Source organism: Rana temporaria, chromosome 3 (assembly GCF_905171775.1).
Source record: "Rana temporaria chromosome 3, aRanTem1.1, whole genome shotgun sequence".
Taxonomy (NCBI): Eukaryota; Metazoa; Chordata; class Amphibia; order Anura; family Ranidae; genus Rana; species Rana temporaria.
In genome coordinates this window covers 19,594,729-19,618,903 of record NC_053491.1, presented here as the reverse complement: position 1 = coordinate 19,618,903, position 24,175 = coordinate 19,594,729, and the positions used below count along the sequence as shown (strand labels likewise).

General features: G+C 48.5%; 1 protein-coding gene across 3 annotated transcripts in view; it reads left to right on the top strand.

Annotated features, from left to right (window-relative positions):
• Positions 1-24,175, top strand: part of LRRC28 (leucine rich repeat containing 28) — an 83,828-nt gene that overhangs the window by 5,781 nt on the left and 53,872 nt on the right. For 2 of the 3 annotated variants that reach the window (XM_040342345.1, XM_040342343.1), the window contains exons 1-2: positions 16,849-17,037; positions 22,352-22,575. In XM_040342345.1, the coding sequence (XP_040198279.1) occupies positions 22,408-22,575 (168 nt within the window). In that variant the 5' untranslated portion in view covers positions 16,849-17,037; positions 22,352-22,407. Of the gene's footprint in view, positions 1-16,848; positions 17,038-22,351; positions 22,576-24,175 lie in introns of those variants that run through there. The other variant, XM_040342344.1, reaches the window with a different exon arrangement.

Here is a 24,175-nt window from a genome sequence, read left to right as displayed (position 1 = left end):
CTGTATGCCATCAGAATTCAATTACAATTTAACAATCCAAATGAATTTGAAGTTCAGACTTTCAGCTTTCATTCAAGGGGTTGAATATAAATATCGGCCCAGATTCTTGTACATGGGCGTAAAACTGTGCGGGCGTAACGTATCTGGTTTACGTTACGCCGCCGCAAGTTTTACAGGCAAGTGCTTTATTCACAAAGAACTTGCCTGTAAAGTTGCGGCGGCGTAGCGTAAATCCCTCGGCGCAAGCGCGCCTAATTCAAATGAGCCAGGTAGGGGGCGTGGAGCATTTAAATTAGGCGCGTTCCCGCGCCGAACGTACTGCGCATGTGCCGTCCAGAAAATATCCCAGGGTGCCTTGCTCCAAATGACGTCGCAAGGACGTCATTGGTTTCGACGTGAACGTAAATGGCGTCCAGCCCCATTCACGGACGACTTACGCAAACAACGTAAATTTTTAAATTTCGACGCGGGAACGACAGCCATACTTAACATTGGTTGCCCCTCATATAGCAGGGGCAACTTTACACGTCGCAAATCTATCGTAAACGTCGTAACTTCACTGCGTCGACTGCGCGTACGTTCAGGAATTCGCATACTCGACGGGGAAAACGAGGCGACACCTAGCGGGAAAAAAAAAATTGCATTTAAGATCCGACAGCGTAAGAGCCTTACGCCTGTCGGATCTAATGCTTATCTATGCGTAACTGATTCTAAGAATCGGTCGCATAGATACGACGGCCCAGATTAGGACTTACGACGGCATACATGGCGTTGCGCCGTCGTAAGCCCTTTGAGAATCTGGGCCATCAAGTATACATTTTAGAACCTGCAATCATTTTTATACACAGCCCCCCCCCCCCCCCCATTTTCAGGGGCTCAAATGTAATTGGACAAATAAATATAATCATAAATAAAATGGTTAATTTTTAATATTTTGTTGAGAATCCTTTACTGGCAATGACTGCCTGAAGTCTGGAACCCATGGACATCACCAAAAACTGGGTTTCCTCCTTTCTGATGCACTGCCAGGCTCTAACTGCTCTCTTCAGTTGTTCTTTGTGGTTCTTTCTGCCTTTAGTTTTGCCTTCAGCAAGTGAAATGCTCAATTGGGTTAAGATCAGGTGGGAACAAAAAGCAAAATAATTCCGCGCTGTCTATGGAGGTGAGCAGCTACAAAACCAAAGACAAGTGGATAAAAAACATATACAAAACATAAAATGTAGCGCTAAATTGCAAACAATAATGAATATACTAAATTAGGGTTGTCCCCGATACCGATACTAGTATCGGGACCGATTCCGAGTATTTGCGGGAGTACTCATACTCCCGCAAATACCCCCGATACCGAAATAGAATACTTCCCGCCGCCGACGCATCCCGCCGCCGACGCATTACTCCGCATCCCCGCTTGGTTAATACGGGCAGGGAACATTACAGCTTTCATTTGAATAGCTGTAGTGTTTCCCGCCGCGTATAGACACTCCCCCTTGCTCGGGTGAACTGTCCAATCCCGAGCAAGGGGGAGTGTCTATACGCAGCGCTGCGCGAATCATTACAGCTATTCAAAGCTGTAATGTTCCCTGCGCGTATTAACCAGTCGGCGGCAGCGGGATGCAGGTAAGGGGGACATGGCTGGATATGGGGGGAGACAATGGCTGCATATGGGGGACATGGCTGGATATGGGGGGACACAATGGCTGCATATGGGGGACATGGCTGGATATGGGGGGAGACAATGGCTGCATATGGGGGACATGGCTGGATATGGGGGACATGGCTGGATATGGGGGGGAGACAATGGCTGCATATGGGGGGAGACATGGCTGCATATGGGGGACATGGCAGGATATGGGGGGGAGACATGGCTGCATATGGGGGACAAGGCTGGATATGGGGGGGGGGAGACAATGGCTGCATATGGGGGACATGGCTGGATATGGGGGGAGACATGGCTGCATATGGGGGGGGACATGGCTGCATTTGTGGGGGACATGGCTGCATCTGTGGGGGGACATGGCTGCATTTGGGGACACATTTAAAAAAAAGTATCGGTATTAGCGAGTACTTGAAAAAAGTATCGGTACTTGTACTCAGTCCTAAAAAAGTGGTATCGGGACAACCCTAGTGGGAACAAAAAGCAAAATAATTCCACGCTGTCTATGGAGGTGAGCAGCTACAAAACCAAAGACAAGTGGATAAAAAACATATACAAAACATAAAATGTAGCACTAAATTGCAAACAATAATGAATATACTAAATGAATGCGTCCCGCCGGCGCATTTTTTTTACGTCGTTTACGTTAGGCTCCTGGGTTACTTTAGCAGTGTGTTTTGGATCATTGTCCACCTGTACTGTGAAGCGCCGTCCAATCAACTTTGCTGCATTTGGCTGAATCTGGGCTGACAGTATATCTCTAAACACTGCAGAATTCATCCGGCTCCTTCTGTCTTCTGTCACATCATCAATAACCACCAATAACCCAGTGCCTCTGGAAGCCATGCATGCCCATGCCACCACTATGCCACTATGCTCTGGAAAGACAGCAACAACAACTAGCGCCCAGAGGCGATTCAGTTCGCATGCGCCGCGCTATATACGTTTTTCATTCACCACACTGCAAGCTCCACCATGTTTTACAGATGCCGTTGTGTGCTTTGGATCATGAGCTGTTCCAAGCCTCCTCGGCACTGTTTTCTCCCGTCATTCTGGTACAGAATCATTTTAGCTTCATTCGTCCAAAGAATGCTTTTCCAGAACTGGTCTGGCTTTTTTAGATTTTTTTTTGGGCAAAGACTAATCAGTTTTTTTGTTGTTTGGGCTTATGAATGGTTTGCACCTTGTGGTGAACCCTCTGTATTTGCTCTCATGACGTCTTCTCTTGAAGACTTTCACAATGATACGTCCACCTCCTGGAGAAGTGTCCTTCACTTGTCTGGATGTTGTGAATGGGTTTTTCTTTACCATAGAAGGGATCCTGCAATCATCCACCACTGTTGTCGCCCAGGCCTTTTTGATGTTGCTGAGCTCACCAGTGCGTTCTTCTTTCCTCAGAATGTACCAAACTGCTGATTTGGCCACTCCTAATGTTGCTGCTATCTCTCTGATGGATTTGTTTCATCTTTGAAGCCTAAAGCCCACACGATCGGATTTTCCGCAGACAAATCGTAGGACTTTTGTCCGAAGAGCGTTGGCCATGAACTTGTCTTGCATACAAACGGCAAAGAATTGTTGGCCAACAAACACAAAACTACGTGATTTTTCAGCTCTTTAGCGCCACCCTTTGGGCAACTTCTGCTAATGTTGTGTTATGGTTAGCAATGTTAAGAAATAAGGCCCAGATTTTACAAAGCACTTACGCCAACGTATAACAAGTTACGCCGACATAAGTGCAAATGTGCGCCGTCGTATCTGTGCGCCAGACCCACGAAAAGATATGCGCCTAAAAACAGGCTACACCCTGCCGACGTAACTTGCTTACGCCGAGCGTAAGTTGGGCGTACATTTAGGCTGGGTGCATGGTGCCGCTCCCATTGATTAGCCATTCAAACATGCAAATGAGGGTAATACGGCAATTCACGAACCTGCGTGTGCCCGGCGCATGCTACGTGAGATGTGCGTAAGTTGTACGTCCGGCATAAAGTTATTCCCCATAAAGGAGGTGCAACCCAGCAACAGACATGCTCAGGTCTGCACCAGGGAACACAAGCCGGCGTATTGTGCGTTGGACGTGTGTCTGGCTGGGCGTACTTTACGTTCACGGTGTGCGTAATGATCCGGCGTAGCTTAGGCAGTTGTGCCGGCGGGGGGGTGTGCGCATGCGCAGTTTGTGATACGTACATGTCTGGCGCTCGGCCCATCATTTGCATAGGGTCACGCCTCATTTGCATGGGTCACGCCCACTTCCACCTACGCCGGCGTACGCCTTCGAAAACCCACGCCGGCGCAGCGTTGGGAGCACTGGCTTGCTGAATTCAATGCTTGCCTCTCTGCGCTGCGTTGGCTTAGCGTACATTGGTTACTCTACGACGGCGTAAGGTGAGCCTTGCTCTCTGTGAATCTGGGCCTAAGTTTTTTTTTAAAGGGTAAATTTTATTGTACATATTAACAGTATCATACAAGGATACATCACAGTACACATTTTGTACAACATACGTCAAGTACATCAACTACTGATTATAGAGTCATCCAGTTTACAGCTCGAATCTTGAGACACATTGCATGTAAAGATAAAGAAACAAAAAACAACAGAAAATCCTAGACCATAAACAAAAATCATAATGGAACATTATCACCTGTCCTATGCCATGCCCTCAGTGTGCAATCAACTGATATCCTCCAGCGCTCAACTTGGTTACAGGGCTCCTCCCACCTCTCTTAGCCACCTGATAATTGCTAATCTTTATGCCCCTGCATCCTCCCCCGACACCCTTTCCACCCATCTAGCCCATACTTTATCAAATTTTTTAGGACAACCTCTGGCAATACAGGTCAACTTATACATAGGCACGGCCCTATTTACCAGGACCACCCAGTCTTGTAAGGACGGCGGTGACGGGCTCTTCCATTTAAGGGCCACTGCCTTCTTTGCGTAGCAAAACAGCACTCTGAGCAGATTTTTCTGTGAGTTTGATATTTCCTCCTCTTCCAGATCCCCTAAGAGACATCTGGCCGGGGAGTAAATGTTTGGAAGCTCCATAGTATCCTCAAGAAATTTTAGTATTTCCCTCCAGAAGCTCTCCACCCGGGGGCATAGCCATATCATATGAAAGAAATCTCCCTCTGCTGTATGGCAGCGAGGGCAGTCTGATGATTCCCGTCTGCCCATCTTGTGTAGACGCTTGGGAGTATAGTAAATTCTATGAAGGTAGTTGAACTGAGTCAACTTGTCTCTAGCTGAGATTACCGAGGGTACCAACGTGTCCAGAGCCTCTGACCATGTCTCCTCCGTGAGGGACGGTATATCTTCCTGCCACTGCGACAACACCCTCCTCATTCTAGGAGAGGACGATGTCAACAGCATAACGTAATATTTGGAGATCAACTGTGTATGTTCCCCATCAATTAATATCCTTTCCACTCTAGAAGGGGAGAGCGCCACCACCCCCCTGCCATACTGGGCATTTACCGCATGACGTAGCTGCAGGTACCGAAAGAAGAATGTATTGGGGACCCCATATTCCGATTTCAAATCCACAAAGGTCTTAAAGATCCCATCTCTAAAAAGTTGATGAGCGTACTTAACCCCATATGCCGCCCAGCACGACCCATCTGGTACCTGAAATATTTCCCGAAGTTGAGGGTTATGCCACAGAGGAGCATTGGGGGACATCCTCAGAGCAGTACCCCCCACCCTAGCATTACACGTATGAAAGATTTTATACGCCAGTTTCAACAAACCTGCCCCCTGCTCCGGGTATGGGCCATTCCTATAGAGGACATTAATGAGCCCCTCATACGAATGGACCAGGGCCGCCTGGGTCGCCACCGAGGCCATGTCTGCGTTAGGGAACCCCCACCAGTGCACATGTGTGAGTTGGGCAGCCAGGTAGTAGCATTGCAGATTAGGTAGGGCCAGTCCTCCCTCCCGTACCGGCAAGTACAGTGTGTCCAGCGCCACTCTGGCGGGCTTAGGGCCCCAGAGAAACGCCGAGAGCATCCTATTAATCCCTGTGAACCACGTCTTGGGGATGTACACTGGTGCATGCCAAAGCAGGTACAGGAACCTGGGCAGGTAAATCATCTTAAACACGTTGATTCGACCCAGGAGACCCAGTGGCAGCTTAGCCCAGGTCTGCAGGCTCTCCCTCAATCTCACCTTCATGGGGGTCAAATTGTTAGCTATGTAAGTTTGGATCGGCAGTTGAATCTCCACTCCCAAATAACGAAATTTAGAGACTATTTTCAATGGGGCCCCCAGGGGCAGCCTCGGGACATAGGCAGGATCAAAAGGAAACAGAATGGATTTATTCCAATTCACCTTGAAACCTGAGAACCGGCCAAACTCTGAAATAACATCTAGGGCCCTGGGCAACGAATCCTCTGTGTCAGACAGATACACCAGCATGTCATCCGCATATAGGGATGTCTTCTCTTCCAGCTCATTGACCGCACACCCCTTCACACCCACATCCTCTCTCAACAGGGCCGCCAGCGGCTCTATAGCCAGGGCAAAAAGGAGTGGGGACAGCGGGCATCCCTGTCGAGTGCCCCTCGCTATGTTAAATGAATCTGTGACTGTATTGTTGACCCTGATCCTGGCCCTTGGCTCGGCATACAGTATCTGCACCCACTTTATAAACCTAGGACCGAACCCCAGCCGCCCAAGGACAGCCACCAGATATGGCCATTCAATGGAGTCAAACGCTTTATGCGTATCGAGGGACATCACCGCCCGAGTATCCGGCGTGGGTCCCCCAGTTTGTAGGATGGTAAAAAGTCGGCGGAGATTGATGGCCGTCGAACGCTCTGGTATGAATCCCGTCTGATCGCGATGTATTACCGACGCAATCACCTTATTCAGTCTCTTAGCCAGTAGTTTGGCTAGAATTTTGGCGTCTGCATTGATCAGGGATATTGGTCGGTACGATTCGCAGAAATCAAGGTCCTTGTGCGGCTTAGGGATCAGCACTATAAGTGCCTCTCGCAGAGACTCAGGGAGCACCCCCTCCCGGTACGCATCCATATACATCTTGAGCAGTTGGGGAGCCAGGCTCTCTGCATATGTGGACTACCATTCTGCAGGGAACCCGTCCATACCTGGGGTCTTGTTAGGGTTCAAGGAATTCATGGCCGATGTCACCTCCTCCACCGTGAGAGGCCCATCTAGATCCTCCGCCACCCCTTCCGAAAGCTCCAGAAGGGGTATTGGAGCCAGATACTCCCGGACTACCTCCGTGGTATAGTCGACCCTTGATGTGTATAGATCAGAGTAAAAGGCCACAAAGGCCTGAGCTATGTCCGTCTGTGACGTGCACAGCTGCTTCTGTACGTTATATATTCTTGGGATAGAAGTTGGTGATTGGTGGGAATGGGCCAAGTAGGCCAACAACTTACTGTTTTTGTCCCCAAATTCAAACACCCTTTGAGCCTGGTATAGCAATTTTTTCTGCGTTTTTTCTACCAGGACCAAATCCAGGAGTCGCATATTCTCTCTCCATTTCCTATGGGTTTCAGGGTTGGGATTTTTTATGTAGTCAACCTCCGCCTCAGCAGCTACCTGCTCCGCCTCCCTGACCTTCCATTCCCTGTCAGATTGGAAATGTTTAACTTCAGCCCTGACTATACCCCTAAGCGAAGCCTTAAACGCTTCCCAAGTGACTCCCACTGGCGCCTCCCCTCTGTTTTCCAGCCAGAAAGTGTTGATGGACCTGGCTACGGACCGCTCAAAATACTCCTCCTTGAGCCACAGAGGGCTCAGTCTCCATTGTGCATAGCCTCTGGGCCTCTCCATATCAATAGTAATAAGCAAAGGGGAGTGATCAGAGACGGCCCTTGGCAGGTACTGAACTCCCACCACCCGCGGAAGAAGTGCAGTGGATACAAAACACATATCCAATCTAGAGAGGGTGTTAAAGGTGGAGGAATAACATGAGTATGCCTTAGTATCCGGGTGTCTCCAACGCCAGGCCTCCTCCAAATCATAGTGTTTCACACATGCTTCTAATGGTGACCCCCTCACAGCCGCCATCCCAAACCTGTCCTTATCCGGAGATAGCACAGCGTTCATATCTCCGGCTAAGATGAGTGGTCCCTCTGCCATCTGAACTACTTCCGCCATCATTGCATCCCACACCTCAACTGTAAACGGGGGCGGCATGTAGATCGCCACCAGGGTGTACATCTGATTATTAATACACAGCACCAGGGCCACATACCTACCCAGGGGGTCCAGTTTCACGGATTTGGTCGTGCATAGCAAGGATTTACAGATAAGAACCGAGACCCCCCTGGCATAATTGGAATAAGTGGAGTGGAATGCCCTGCCGACAAAGGCCCTATGGAGCGCCAGTGTCCTGGAACCCACCAGATGCGTCTCCTGGAGAAATATCACCTGTGGCTTACGTTTCATAATATATTTGAACACCAAGGCCCGTTTAATCTTAGAGTTCAGCCCCCGCACATTCCAGGACAATAGATTAAGGGTCTGCATCATAGCATTCACGGAAAAAGGGGGGACCCTCGGGGCCTCCCACATCAGTAAAGAGTGAGAGCGGAGGGGCCCCCTGGTAGAGCATCAACAACATCGGCACACTCACGCGCACTGCATTATAGATCAGTGTAGGGCACATATTCATATATACATAGGTACATTGCTGGATAAACACATGCATTTGAGGACCAGGGTCTCTGGACCGCAGAGAATTGACAGGTAGGTCAAAATACTTGAACGATGGAAAAAATTGAAAAAAAAGAACCAAAAAAAGAGAAAACACAAGAACTGTCCCGGATCCAGATTCACGGATCCTAACTCCCGTTCCCCCCACCCTGCCTGCAGCCCCTAACATCCCACAGGCTTCACCCCAAAACAGTAACCAGAAAATGTCTCCCTAAGAGGGGGGTATTCTCCCTGCACCAGCCGGGCAGGAAAACTTAGGGTTAAGTATGTGAGTACACGTAGAGCAGAAACATGACCGCTATAGATGAAGGACCCTCAGCAGTAGGTCTCAAAGCCGGATTGTTCATCGGGAAGGCTGGAGCCCTCAGTCTATATTGGGGCCTAGAGAGCAGCCGCTCTTGTACTAAGGATTCAAGTAAAAAACAAAAAAAAACAAAAACCACACCCGTAGAGGATAATAAAAAGGAATATTATGACCATCACTCATCCCTGGGGATGTCTCCCAGGCTCATCAAGGGACAGGAGCATCAAGGGGCACGCAGGAGTCTTACCCATGTTCCAGCCATCGGTTTGCTTCCTTGGGCGACATGAAGAACTGTGTTTGGCCCTTGTGCACCACCCGAAGTTTGGCCGGGTATAACATGCTGTACGGCAGGCTCCGTTCCCTCAGGCGCTGCTTCACGCTCTGGAAAGCCGCTCTCTGCTTCTGTGTAGCCGCCGAAAAATCCGGAAATATGGAAATGCGGTTGTTGTTGTAGAGCAGGTCAGGCATATTACGGGCCTTGCGTAGGATGGTCTCCTTATCCTTAAAATATAGGAAGCGGGCTAGCATGGGTCTGGGGAATCTTCCTGGCGGTGGAGCTCTCATGGGGACTCTGTGAGCCCTTTCTATAGCAAACAGGTTGGAAAAGCTGTCTTCACCAAAGGTTTGCTTGAGCCAGGATAGCAGAAACTCCTCCGGGTTCTTCCCCTCCGAGCCCTCTGGGAATCCCAGGAACCGCAGGTTGTTTCTGCGCATTCTGTCCTCGATGTCCCCCATTTTGGCCTCCTGGGACTTGTAGTCCGCCGCCATATCTCTCACCTTCACCATCAGGGGGTTGAGATCATCCTCCACTGCGCTGATTCTCTGCTCCGCCTGTGACACCCTGTGTCTCACCTTCTGGACATCATCCTTGAGGATAGCAAAGTCCACCCTGATGGTCTCAATCTGTGATGTCAGGGAAGCATGGCAGCTTTTAATGGTGTCCATGATTTGTAGCAGCGACGGCTCTGTCCGCTGCTCACCAGATCCACCCTCCTCCGGATTTAATTGGGGAGAGGACAGGGGAGAGGCCAGAGGATCAGTGAGGTCTGGCCAGTCATCATCCCCCTCGGCGGGCTTGCGAGCTGGAGGCGCAGAAGAAGGACGCCGCTCCGAGCGGGCGCCATTTTGGGTCGCCACGTGTGAAAACATCCCCAGCATCTCCGCAGACTTTGGGGCCGCTCCGGGGCCGTATTTTACCATCGCCAGGGTCCAGGTTTGTTCCCCAAGCGACTCAGGTACTTAGATGGGGAAATGAGAAAGCTTAAGGTCCGTCAGGATAATGCAGGATCAATGTGCGGTCGGAGCTCTGTGAAAATGCTTCCTCACATACCGGAAGTTGGCCACGCCCCCCATCTGGGCCTAAGTTGGCAGATGATGGACTTTATAGGCATAACACAGATATAATAAAAAATATATAAATTTATTTGGAGAGAAACATACAAGATAGATCAAAACAACATGTATTTCATTGGCCGTTCATAGAAAGGCCTAAGAACAAAAATAATAACACACCACCTACAAACCAGATAAGATATAATATACTGGAGAAAAGGACACCAAGGTCGCTTCTTACTAGTAAGTATATTAACATATAAATTATGGAGAGCAGTGTGTCATATGCAGCTCAGCTCGACATGTTGCGCATATTGAAAGGACGCTTCTTCAGGAGCTTATGGCGTGTTATTCTAGAAAGTAACAGATGAAAATACAGGAAGAAAACGCGGTCAGCAGCACAACCAAATTCACAAGGATTTGTCCTCCGATGGCTTCGAAAAACAATCTATAGGTCCAAACTCTCCTTGGATGGAGTGGTTACAGGAACCTCGCAAAAAACAGAAAGCTCAATACTGGACAATTATAGTAGAATTTATAGAATAATTAGGGGAGGTCCCGCTAGTTAGAAGTTTTAATTTGTCCAGAAAATAGCGTTCCAGGAGAGGTATCATTAACCCCTTAACGCCCGCCGCACGACTATTTACGTCCGCAAAATGGCACGGACAGGCAGAAGGGCGTATATATACGTCCTTGCCTTCTAGCGGGTGGGGGGTTCGATCGGGACCCCCCCCGCTGCGTGCGGCGGGCGGATTCCCTTGGGGAGCGATCCGGGACGACGGCGCGGCTATTCGTTTATAGCCGCTCCGTCGCGATCGCTCCCCGAGGCTGAAGAACGGGGAGAGCCGTATGTAAACACGGCTTTCCCATGCTTCACTGTGGTGGCTGCATCGATCGTGTGATCCCTTTTATAGGGAGACTCGATCGATGACGTCATTCCTACAGCCACATCCCCCTACAGTTGTAAACACACACTAGGTGAACCCTAACTCCTACAGCGCCCCCTGTGGTTAACTCCCAAACTGCAACTGTCATTTTCACAGTAAACAATGCATTTTAAATGCATTTTTTGCTGTGAAAATTACAATGGTCCCAAAAATGTGTCAAAATTGTCCGAAGTGTCCGCCATAATGTCGCAGTCATGAAAAAAATCGCCGCCATTAGTAGTAAAAAATAAATAAATAATAAAATTGCAATAAAACTATCCCCTATTTTGTAAATGCTATAAATTTTGCGCAAACCAACCGATAAACGCTTATTGCGATTTTTTTTACCAAAAATAGGTAGAAGAATACGTATCGGCCTAAACTGAGGAAAATTTTTTTTTATATATATGTTTTTTGGGGATATTTATTATAGCAAAAAGTAAAAAATATTGAATTTTTTTCAAAATTGTCGCTCTATTTTTGTTTATAGCGCAAAAAATAAAAACCGCAGAGGTGATCAAATACCACCAAAAGAAAGCTCTATTTGTGGGGAAAAAAGGACGCCAATTTTGTTTGGGAGCCACGTCGCACGACCGCGCAATTGTCTGTTAAAGCGACGCAGTCCCGAACTGTAAAAACCCCTTGGGTCTTCAGGCAGCAATATGGTCCGGGGCTTAAGTGGTTAAAGCGACGCAGTGCCAAATCGCAAAAACTGGCCGGTTCCTTTAGCTGCCTAAAGGTCCGGGTCTTAAGTGGTTAAGGTTAGAATTCCCCCAGAGTTCTCTGCTTGTAGTGACCGTCTCGTTGTGGAGCAGATGGCTGTGAGGTTAGCATTGCTTCTGAGCATGCGTGTTTGTACTTTGGAGTTTTTGTCCGAAGGACTTCTTCTATACACACGATCGGATATTCCGCCATCACACATTTTTGGCGAAAAATTTTAAAGCATGTTACCCAACATTTGTTTTGGGGGAAAATCCGACAACAGTTGTCCGATGGAGCGTACAAACGGTTGGATTTTCTGACAACAGCCTGTCGCACAATTCCCATCGGAAAATCCGACCGTGTGTACGGGCCTTCACAATGGCCTGTTTCACTTGCATGGACAGTTCCTTGGAACACATGATGTAGGTTCACGGCAATAGATTCCGAATGCAAATACCACACTTGGAATAAACTCCAGACCTTGTTACCTGCTTAACCACTTAAGCCCCGGACCATTTTGCAGCTAAATGCCCAGGCCAGGTTTTGCAATTCGGCACTGCGTCGCTTTAACAGACAATTGCGCGGTCGTGCGACGTGGCTCCCAAACAAAATTGGCGTCCTTTTTTCCCCACAAATAGAGCTTTCTTTTGGTGGTATTTGATCACCTCTGCTGTTTTTATTTTTTGCGCTATAAACAAAAATAGAGCGACAATTTTGAAAAAAATGCAATATTTTTTACTTTTTGCTATAATAAATATCCCCCAAAAACATATATAAAAATTTTTTTTCCTCAGTTTAGGCCGATACGTATTCTTCTACCTCTTTTTGGTAAAAAAAATCGCAATAAGCGTTTATCGATTTGTTTGGGCAAAATGTATAGCGTTTACAAAATAGGGGATAGTTTTATTGCATTTTTAGTAATTATTTTTTTTTTACTACTATTGGCGGCGATCAGCGATTTTTTTCATGACTGCGACATTATGGCGGACACATCGGACAATTTTGACACATTTTTGGGACCATTGTCATTTTCACAGCAAAAAATGCATTTACATTGCATTGTTTATTGTGAAAATGACAGTTGCAGATTGGGAGTTAACCACAGGGGGCGCTGTAGGAGTTAGGGTTCACTTAGTGTGTGTTTACAACTGTAGGGGGGTGTGGCTGTAGGTCTGACATCATCAATCGAGTCTCCCTTATAAAAGGGATCACACGATCGATGCGCCGCCACAGTGAAGCATGGGGAAGCCGTGTTTACATACGGCTCTCCCCGTGCTTCAGCCTCGGGGAGCGATCGCGACGGAGCGGCTATAAACGAATAGCCGCGCCGTCGTCCCAGATCGCTCCCCGAGGTAACCCGCCCACTGCACGCAGCGGGGGGGGGGTCCCGATCGAACCCCCCACGCGCTAAAAGGCAAGGACGTATATATACGTCCTTCTGCCTGTCCGTGCCATTCTGCGGACGTAAATAGTCGTGCGGCGGGCGTTAAGGGGTTAATTGATGAAGAAATAAAGGAGTAGCCCACACCTGGTCATGAAACGGCTTTTGATTCAATTGTCCAATTACTTTTGGTCCCTTGAAAAAGAGACCAAAAGAGCTGTAATTCCCAAACCCTTCCTCCGATTTGGATGTACAAATGAAATCTGAGAGTGTGCACTTTCAGACCATATCCATTATATACTGTAACTATAGCTTGTATATTGTTTGGTAAATACCTGGAAAAAAACGAAAAAATTGTGCCAGTGTCCAAATATATACAGGCCTAACTGTATGTCAGACCACGATTTAGAGCCCACGTGTCTTCCCAGTGGCTGCTGGTATGAATCAATCCCAAAACACTGACAGAGGCCCCTTTCACACTTGTGTGACTTCAGAGTCTTGCGATTTTACCGCAATTCGCGGCAACGAATTTGACAAGACAATCCTACGACTGTGAATCCGACTTTGACCACGACTTGACGTACGACTTCAGTGAACAGCAATGCGACTTTGATCCCCCAAATAATTGGAGGGAACTCCACTCAAATTTTTATTTTATTTTTTTAACGGCATGGGTTCCCCCTTCATGGGCATACCAGGCTCATCGGTCCATACCAGACCCTTATCCGAGCACCAGACCGGCCGGTCAGGAAAGGGGGTGGGGATGAGCGAGTGCCCCCCCTCCTGAGCAGTACCAGGCCGCATGCCCTCAACATGGGGGGTGGGTGCTTTGGGGCAGGGGGGCCTTGCGCCCCCCCACTCCAAAGCACCTTGCCCCTATGTTGATGAGGGCAAAGGCCCCTTCACGACAGCCCTGGCCGTTGGTTGTCAGGGTCTGCAGGCGGGGGGCTTATCGGAATCTGGGAGCCCCCTTTAATAAGAGGGCCCCCAGATCCGGTACCCCATTATATGTGAATGAGTATAGGGTATGGGACTGTGACGTCATAAGAGGCGGGGTCATCGGTTGACATCACCCGGTGACCACGCCACATGCCTATATAAATCGTTGCACACGCGGCATTACAGCGGGAGAGGAGCGCTGTGTCAACATCCGAAGAACAGAAGAGGGAAAAAGACGACAGAGAAGACTGGCCCAACGCTAGTAAAAGAGCTGGAAGAAGATTGCGGAGGAGGCTGGCAGAAGGTAGAAAGTACCGGAGAGTGTGATAAGAGGCCAGAGAGTTGGAAGAGACCCCTGAAGTCTGAAGAAGACTCCCGAAGCAGCCTAATAAATGATTTTAAAACCCTGCCTAGTGTGTTTTTCTTTTTTTCTTGACACTTATTTCCCCCAGGTGAATGGGAAGGGGTTCGATGTACCCCATACTCATTCACATAGGGTGGGGGGCAGGGATCTGGGCCCCCCTTATTAAAGAGGGCTCCCAGATTCCGATAAGGCCCCCACCCGCAGACCCAGACAACCAACGGCCAGGGTTGTCGGGAAGGGGCCCTTGTCCTCATCAACATGGGGGCAAGGTGCTTTGGGGTGGGGGGTGCAAGGCCCCAATGCACCCACCCCCCATGTTGAGGGAATGCGGCCTGGTACGGCTCAGGAGGGGGGGGCACTCGCTCATCCCCACCCCCTTTGCTGACCGGCCGGGCTGGTGCTCGGATACGGGTCTGGTATGGATTTTGGGGCGGACCCCATGCCGTTTTTTTTGTCGTGGGGTTCCCCTTAAAATCCTTACCAGACCGATGGGCCGGTACGCTCATGATGGGGGAACCCATGCCGTTTTTTTCTTTTAAATTGGTGTGGAGTTCCCCTTCATGCACAAATCGCATGCCAAAGTTGCATGCCAATATGAATGGTAGTCATTCAAAATCATGGAGAATGACTTGTAGTCCAAAATCGTGGGACAAGTCATATAAGTGTGAAAGGGGGCAGAGAGATGGGTCCTCCTTGTTTACGTATTTGTTCTATAAATGTGACGTGTAATTGCGATGCATTACGTCCAGCTTCTGCAAAATGTCTGTCAACCGGGGAAGAAAGTTCATAGGTGCCGATATTGCTTCATGGTTTGTATTTCCTGTGTGGTCTAACAAATAGAGCTCAACCATGTGGCCACTTCAGGAAATATCTAAAGTGCTGCAGTTGTAGAAACCTGGAATCAATCGAGATTTTTATTTTCATGTGCAGGTGGATAAAAAAAATCACCCTTATGGGGCTCCGTTCACACGATGAGAAAATCGTCCAAAAATATTTTGAAGCGATCGTCCAATAATCTGATCGTTAGTACACAGCTATCGAGAGCCAATCACAACAAATGATGCAAAATTATCTGATCAGACAAGCACAACAATTTTTCTCCTACGACACCAGACCGTAGTACGATTGTCATTTAACCACTTTAGCCCCGGAAGGTTTTACCCCCTTAACCACTTAAGACCCGGACCTTTAGGCAGCTAAAGAACCCGGCCAGTTTTTGCGATTCGGCACTGCTTAGCTTTAACTGACAATTGCGCGGTCGCGCGACGTGGCTCCCAAACAAAGTTGGCGTCTGTTTTTTCCCACAAATAGAGCTTTCTTTTGGTGGTATTTGATCACTTCTGCGGTTTTTATTTTTTGCGCTATAAACAAAAATAGAGCGACAGTTTTGAAAAAAATGCAATATTTTTTACTTTTTGCTATAATAAATATCCCCCAAAAACATATAAAAAATATTTTTTTCCTCAGTTTAGGCCGGTACGTATTCTTCTACCTATTTTTCGTAAAAAAAAATCGCAATAAGCGTTTATTGATTGGTTTGCGCAAAAGTTATAGCGTTTACAAAATAGGGGGTATTTTTATGGCATTTTTATTAATATTTTTTTTTTTACTAGTAATGGCGGCGATCAGCGTTTTTTTTTTTTTTCGGTACTGCGACATTATGGGGGACACTTCGGACACTTTTGACACATTTTTGGGACCATTGGCATTTTTATAGCGATCAGTGCTATAAAAATGCATTGGATTACTATAAAAATGCCACTGGCAGGGAAGGGGTTAACACTAGGGGGCGGGGAAGGGGTTAAGTATGTTCCCTGGGTGTGTTCTAACTGTAAGGGGGGGTGGCCTCACTAGGGGAAATGACAGATCGCTGTTCATACATTGTATGAACAGAAGATCAGCATTTCCCCCCTGACAGGACCGGGAGCTGTGTGTTTACACACACAGCTCCCGGTCCCCGCTCTGTAACGAGCGATCGCGTGTGCCCGGCGGTGATCGCGCCTGTCGGGCACGGGAGTCGGGGGAGAGCGTCGGCTCTTACGGCGGCAGGTCGGCTCCCCTGCGCGAAAGCCCGTAGCTATACGTCGGCTCTCGCGCAGGCCACTAGGGGCGTGTGCCGTAGTGGCCTGCGCGAGAGCCGACGTATAGCTACGGGCTCTCGCGCAGGGGAGCCGACCTGCCGCCGTAAAACAACAGCGGCTGGTCGGCAAGCTGTTAATACATAGATTGCATTAAGGTGAATTTTTGCAGGGGATCAAATACTTTTTTTCTTTACTGTACCTACAAATAAAAAATAAAAATAAAATACCAGTTCTATAGCAGGTAACAATTTTGTGGAATAATCATCATTTTTAATTGACCTACACAACAAAAAACAAGCAAGACTTGCATCATGCGCATGGCCGTTCCTATTAGGACCCCCCCCCCGGAGCCGGGTCGTTCTGTACATTGATGTAGGCTGACTCACGGAGAAAATATTGTGACCAGCACCTGTCGCTGCAGCTGTGCTCCGATTTCAACATCTGATCCTCGCCTCCTCCTGACTTGTTGGCTGTTACTCTGCGCGCGGCTAAGTGCAAAGCGTCTGGGAGGGCAAACGCCAGAGACTGACTGTTTATTTGCTCTGAAGAGACAAACCGTTATCGGAGGGGGGAAAAAAACGAAAAATATGCTAGCACATCAGACATGCACACATTGATCACATTGGCCGTGCGCTTTTACTTGGTTGGTCTGAACAGAAGGTTATGGGGCAGGTAAAGGAATATTCATGTCATCGTGAACTGTATTTTATATTACAGGAACTTTTGTAGGTGATATCTCACCAGCCCATTGTGAGGGTTTATTCTTCTACATTGCATGTGTGTTTTTATATATGTGTACCTTCAGATGAACTTTGTACAAGCTGAGGACCAGATTCACAAAAGAGATACGACTGCGTATCTCCTGATACGCCGTCGTATCTCTGAGATACGATTGTCGTATCTATGCGCCTGATTCATAGAATCAGTTATGCATAGATAGCCCTAAGATCCGACAGGTGTAACTGTGTTACACCGTCGGATCTTAGTCTGCAATTCTAGGCCGGCCGCTAGGTGGCGATTCCATTGCGGTCGGCGTAGAATATGCAAATGACTAGTTATGCCGATTCACGAACGTCCGCTTTGCCCGTCGATCTAAATTTACGTTGTTTCCGTAGAGATGTGTCGCGTAAAACGAAGCATGCCCTCTAGGTGGTCTAACCAATGTTAAGTATGGCCGTCGTTCTCGCGTCGAATTTTTAAATTTCACGTCGTTTGCGTAAGTCGTCCGTGAATGGCGCTGGACGCCATTTACGTTAACGTAGAAACCAATGACGTCCTTGCGACGTCATTTAGCGCAATGCACGTCGGGAAATTTTAGGGACGGAGCATGCGCAGTACGTTCGGCGCGAGAACGCGCCTAATTTAAATGGTCCCCGCCCCATTTGAATTAGGTGGGCTTGCGCCGGGCGGATTTACGCTATGCCGCCGCAAGTTTACAGGTAAGTGCTTTGTGAATCAAGCACTTACGCTGTAAACTTGCGGAAATGTAACGTAAATGGGATACGTTACGCCGCCGCAGCGTAACACAATTGTATGTGAATCTGGCCCTGAGTTTTCTGTCGGGTGCTGTGCTGTAGTCATTGCACGCGAAGTGCAGATTGAAGTTGCTTATGGATGGAATTTATTATAGACTTTGAGGTTGATTTAGAGCCGGTTCACACTGGGGCGACTCGTCAGGCGACTCAGCCGCCTGACAAGTCGCGTCCCATTCTATTCAATAGAACCGTTCTAATAGGAGCGACGCAAGTCGCTCCGACTTAGAAAAAGGTTCTTGTACGACTTTGGGGGTGACTCGGGGCGACCTGCATTGACTTCTATCCAGAAGTCATTTTGCAAGTCGCCTCTGAAGTCGTCTTCAGTACGCCTTGCCAAGTCGCCCCCCGAAGTCGTGCCGCCCCAGTGTGAACCGGCTCTTACTAAGATCCGGTTCACACTGGAGCGACTCGTCAGGCGCCTGACAAGTCGCGTCCCGTTCTATTCAATAGAACCGTTCTAATAGGAGCGACGCAACTTAGAAAAAGGTTCCTGTATGACTTTGGGGGCGACTTGCATTGACTTCTATACAGAAGTTATTTTGCAAGTTGCCTCTGAAGTCGTCTTCGGGTCGCCTTGCCGAGTCGCCCCCAAAGTCGTGCCGCCCCAGTGTGAACCGGGTCTGAAGCTAGAGAGTGCTCAATGTGGTGCAGCTGTGTGCATGGTGGTCAATCGGCTTCTAATGTCAGCGTGTTCAATTAGGCCTGGTTCACACTGGTGTGACTTTTTAGGAGCACCTGTCGCATGATGTGTACAAATCAATGGTTCCCTTATGAGAGCTGTCTTAACCACTTCAGCCCCGGACCATTTGGCCACTTTTTGCGATTCTGCGCTGCCTTGCTTTAACCCAGTGATTCTCAATTCCAGTCCTCAGGCCCCCCCAACAGGTCAGGTTTTCAGGATTTCCATTATTTTTCACAGGTGATTTGATCAGTTTCACTGCCTTAGTAATCACCACAGCCTTTTCATCTGAGGGAAATCCTGAAAACCTGACCTGTTGGGGGGGCCTGAGGACTGGAATTGAGAAACACTGCTTTAACCACTTAACCCCTGGACCATATTGCTGGTCAAAGACCAGAGCACTTTTTGCGATTCTGCACTGCGTCGCTTTAACTGACAATTGCGCGGTCGTGCGACGTGGCTCCCAAACAAAATTGGCGTCCTTCTTTTCCCACAAATAGAGCTTTCTTTTGGTGGTATTTGATCACCTCTGCGGTTTTTAGTTTTTGCGCTATAAACAAAAATAGAGCGACAATTTTGAAAAAAATGAATATTTTTTACTTTTTGCTATAATAAATATCCCCCAAAAATATATAAAAAAATGTTTTTCCTCAGTTTAGGCCGATACGTATTCTTCTACCTATTTTTCGTAAAAAAACATCGCAATAAGTGTTTATTGATTGGATTGCGCAAAAGTTATAGCGTTTACAAAATAGGGGGTAGTTTTATGGCATTTTTATTAATATTTTTTTTTTACTACTAATGGCGGCGATCAGCGATTTTTCTTTTCGGTACTGCGACATTAGGCGGACACTTGGGACCATTTGGCATTTTTATAGCGATCAGTGCTATAAAAATGCATTGATTACTATAAAAATGCCACTGGCAGGGAAGGGGTTAACACTAGGGGGCGGGGAAGGGGTTAAGTATGTTCTCTGGGTGTGTTCTAACTGTAGGGGGGGGGTGGACTGACTAGGGGAAATGACTGATCGCTGATCATACATTGTATGAACAGAGGATCAGCATTTCTCCCCCTGACAGGACCGGGAGCTGTGTGTTTACACACACACACCTCCCGGGCCTCGCTCTGTAACGAGCGATCGCGGGTGCCCGGCGGTGATCGCGACCACCGGGCACGCACGCGGGAGTCAGGAGCGAGCGGGTGCCCCTATTGGCTGCTGGGAGAGATGACGTAGATCTACGTGCTCTCGCCCAGAAGAGCCGACCTGCCGCAGTAAAACTGCGGCGGCTGGTCGGCAAGCAGTTAACTGACAATTGCGCGGTCGTGCGACGTGGCTCCCAAACAATATTGACGTCCCTTTTCTCCCACAAATAGAGCTTTCTTTTGCTGGTATTTGATCACCTCTGCGTTTTTTATTTTTTGCGCTATAAACTAAAAATTGATGCCAATTTTGAAAAAAAAAGCACTATTTTTTACTTTTTGCTATAATAAATATCCCCAAAAATGTATAGGCCGATATGTATTCTACATATTTTTGGTAAAAAAACAATCACAATAAGCGTATATTGATTGGTTTGCGCAAAAGTTATAGCATCTACAAAATAGGGGATAGATTCGATTTATGGCATTTTCATTAATAACTTTTTTTTTTTTTTTTACTAGTAATGGCGGCAAACTGCATTTTTTTTTTTTTTTTTTTTTATCGTGACTGCGACATTATGGCAGACACTTTTGGCATTATTTGGGGACCATTGTCATTTATACAGCGATCAGTGCTATAAAAATGCAGATTACTGTGTAAATGACAATAGTAGGGAAGGGGTTAAACACTAGGGGGCGATGAAGGGGTTAAGTGTGTCCTAGGGAGTGATTCTAACTGTTGGGGGGGCTGGGCTACAAGTGACACGACAGACAGGGAGCATAAGATCAGTGTCCTGTCACTAGGCAGAACAGGGAAATGCCTTGATTACATAGGCATCTCCCCGTTCTGCCACTCCGTGAGATGTCCGCCGGGTGCCCGCGATCATCGAGTCAGCAGGCACGCTCACTGAGTACAGGTATGTCCCTTTGCGCAGCTGTGCCATTCTGCCAACGTAAATGTATGTGCGGCGGTAGACAAGTGGTTAACTGGTCAGACACAGGTTGTTCCTGGACGGCTTTGGGCAGGGCAAAGTCGGATCGACCATCTCACAACAATTGTGTCGTACCAGTGTGACCCCGGCCTTAACCACTTCCCGCCCGGCCTATAGCAGAATGGTGGCAGGGAAATGGTTCAGTTATCCTGACTGGGCATCATATGATTCCCAGCAGAATAAGCTGCGCCCACGGCGATCGCTGGTGCGGCGTGTCAGTCTGACACACCGCATCTCCGACCTAGGTAAAGAGCCTCTGACGGAGGCTCTTTACCACATGATCAGCTGTGTCCAACCACAGTTGATCACAGCGTAAACAGGACTGACAGACGCAAGTAGAGGAGAGCTGTTCAACTGCTCTCCTGACAGGGGGGGTCTGCACTGATTATCAGTGCAGACCCCCCCCCCCCCCCAAGGATGCCCACCCATGGCCAGCAGGTAAGCTCACTAGAGCCCATCAGGGATGGCAATCATTGCCCATTAGGGATGGCACTCTGTGCCCATAAGTGATGCCTGCCAGCACATTTTATCAGTGCCACCTATACGTGCCCTCCAGTGCCACCTATGAGTGCCCATCAGTGCTGCTTATCAGTGCTGCATATAAGTGCCACCTCATCTGTGCCAATCGGTGAAGGAGAAAACATACTTATTTACAAAGTTTTGTAACAGAAACAAGGAAACTTTTTTTTATTCCCCCAAATTTTCCTTCCTTTTTTATTTGTAGTGCAAGAAATGAAAACCTCAGGGGTGATCAAATACCACCAAAGGAAAGCTCTATTTGGGGGGGCGGGATTATAATTTTTTTTGGGGTACAGCGTCGCATGACTGCGCAATTGTCATTCAAAATGTGAGAGCGCAGAAATATTGGTCTGGGCAGGAAGGTGTATAAGTGCCCGGTATTGAAGTGGATTAAGTGGTTGTAAAGCCATACGCCAGTGATGGGGAACCTTGGCGCCCCAGGGGCTAGATTCAGATAGCCCGCCGTAAGTTTGTACGGGCGTAGCGTATCTCAGATACGCTACGCCGCCGTAACTTAGTGAGGCTGGGGCTGGATTCACAAAGAACCTGCGCCCTAAGTTACGGCGGCGTAGTGTAAATCTGCCGGCGTAAGCGCGCCGAATTAAAATTCTGAAGAGGTGGGCGTGTTTTATGTAAATAAAACATGACCACGCGTAAATGACGTCTCTAACGAACGGCGCATGCGCTGTCCGTGAACGTATCCCAGTGCACATGCTCCTAATCACGTCGCAAATAGTCAATGCTTTTGACGTGAAGGTAATTTACGCAAAGCCCTATTCGCGAACGTCAGCTGTAGCTAATTAGCTCATGTGGATTGTGTCAGACCTGGCGCCAGAAAGTCTACCCAAGATGTGTATTGGAGGCTCGTTGGGAAGCATTGTATAATGTTGAGTCATTGTTCATATTTGGTTGTTAGTTATGACAAGTGATTTTCATACAGCTGGATAAAACAAAAACGGTGCCTGTCTTCATTTCAGGGCTGTAAAGTAACAATATGTGATTATTTTAAGGTTGGGGGGGGGGGTGATTATTTTCTATACTAACTGTAGTTCAAATATTACCTGAATGGTGAACTTGCCATCACACTATCTTGTTTCTGTTTTTTGTCTCCTGATTTTAGAGATGACTTGAGATGTTGACAACCTGTACGTCAAGGTGGATGGGCCCCAGCCAAAGATGGCTTCTGAACTCTGCCAGACCATCATTGTGGCCAAGTTGGAAAGGCACAAAAATCTCTTCTTAAATTATCGAAACCTAAACCATTTTCCTTTGGAGCTGCTGAAGGATGAAGGGCTTCAGTACCTCGAGAGGCTTTACATGAAGAGAAACTCATTAACTACACTGGTAGGTATTACATGGAAAAGGTAGATAATTTTTTTTCTGCTTTTGTTTTTTTCCCAAGTTGCATCAGAGCTGCACAGTTTACATAGTTTTGTAAATCTCCCGTGTTCAGAAAGCCATTTTTAGCTACCGTATTTATCGGCGTATACCGCTCACTTTTTCCCCCTTAAAATCAGGGGGAAATCGTGTGTGCGCGATATACGCCGATACTGCTGTTCCCGGGCGCCGCACTCGGCTCGGCTCTGCCCGCAGCCACGCGAGAGGAGCCGAGACAAGCCGAGCACTGCATCCTAGAGCCGAGCGTACTCGGCTAGGCTCGACCACCCCTGCAGCCACGCGAGAGGAGCCGAACACACAGGAAATCCGGCTCCTCTCTGCGCCAAATGCAAAAGCAAACACCGCTGCAACCCCGGGCAAGGTGCGGATGGACGGACCCCGCGAGGAAGCCGCAGACGGACACCTCCAAAGCCGCAGACTGACACCCACAAGGCTGGACGGACCCCGCGCAAGGAAGCCGCAGACGGACAGCCACAAGGCTGGACGGACCCCGCGCAAGGAAGCCGCAGACGGACAGCCACAAGGCTGGACGGACCCCGCGCAAGGAAGCCGCAGACGGACACCCACAAAGCTGGACGGACACCGCGCAAGGAAGCCGCAGACGGACACCCACAAGGCTGGACGGACACCGCGCAAGGAAGCCGCAGACGGACACCCTCAAGGCTGGACGGACACCGCGCAAGGAAGCCGCAGACGGACACCCACAAGGCTGGACGGACCCCGTGCAAGGAAGCCGCAGACGGACACCCACAAAGCTGGACGGACACCGCGCAAGGAAGCCGCAGACGGACACCCACAAGGCTGGACGGACACCGCGCAAGGAAGCCGCAGACGGACACCCACAAGGAAGCCGCAGACGGACACCCACAAGGCTGGACGGACACCGCGCAAGGAAGCCGCAGACGGACACCCACAAGGCTGGACGGACACCGCGCAAGGAAGCCGCAGACGGACACCCACAAGGCTGGACGGACCCCGCGCAAGGCAGCCGATGGACGCGGGGCAAAAATGTAAGTTTTTTTTTCCCTTAAACTACCTTTCTAGATTTGGGGTGCGCGGTATACCCCGAAAAATACGGTAAATTGTGAGGAGGTTATCAAAATTATGGGGGGTTTTCACTAGGGGTGCTGAAATCGCTGCATTGATGCATTGCGATTCGGGTGTCCCCAAAGCCGCATCGATCCATGGGACTGGAAAAATCGATTCCTGGATGATGTCCGCAGCTGCAGGCATCATCCCAGTACCGTGTTTTAGAGCAGGCAGGCGGCTTCTTAGGGATAACAACCGATGTGACTAAAAGCCGCTCGGCTGTTATACCCCCCCCCCCCCTTCTGCTGCTCTTACCGGGCCTCCCATCCCACCGGGAGACCCAATCCCCGATCCGCCTCTGGCATCTAGACACAAACTGGCACCAAGCTGGAAGCGGCTTTATTCCAGTCTCCTGTATGTGAACATGGAAGCGATGTCACAACGTCATTTCCGGTTTACTCGGCTGCCAATGGCGACAGTTTTTAAAAAAAAATACAGTATTCAGAATCATCGTTTT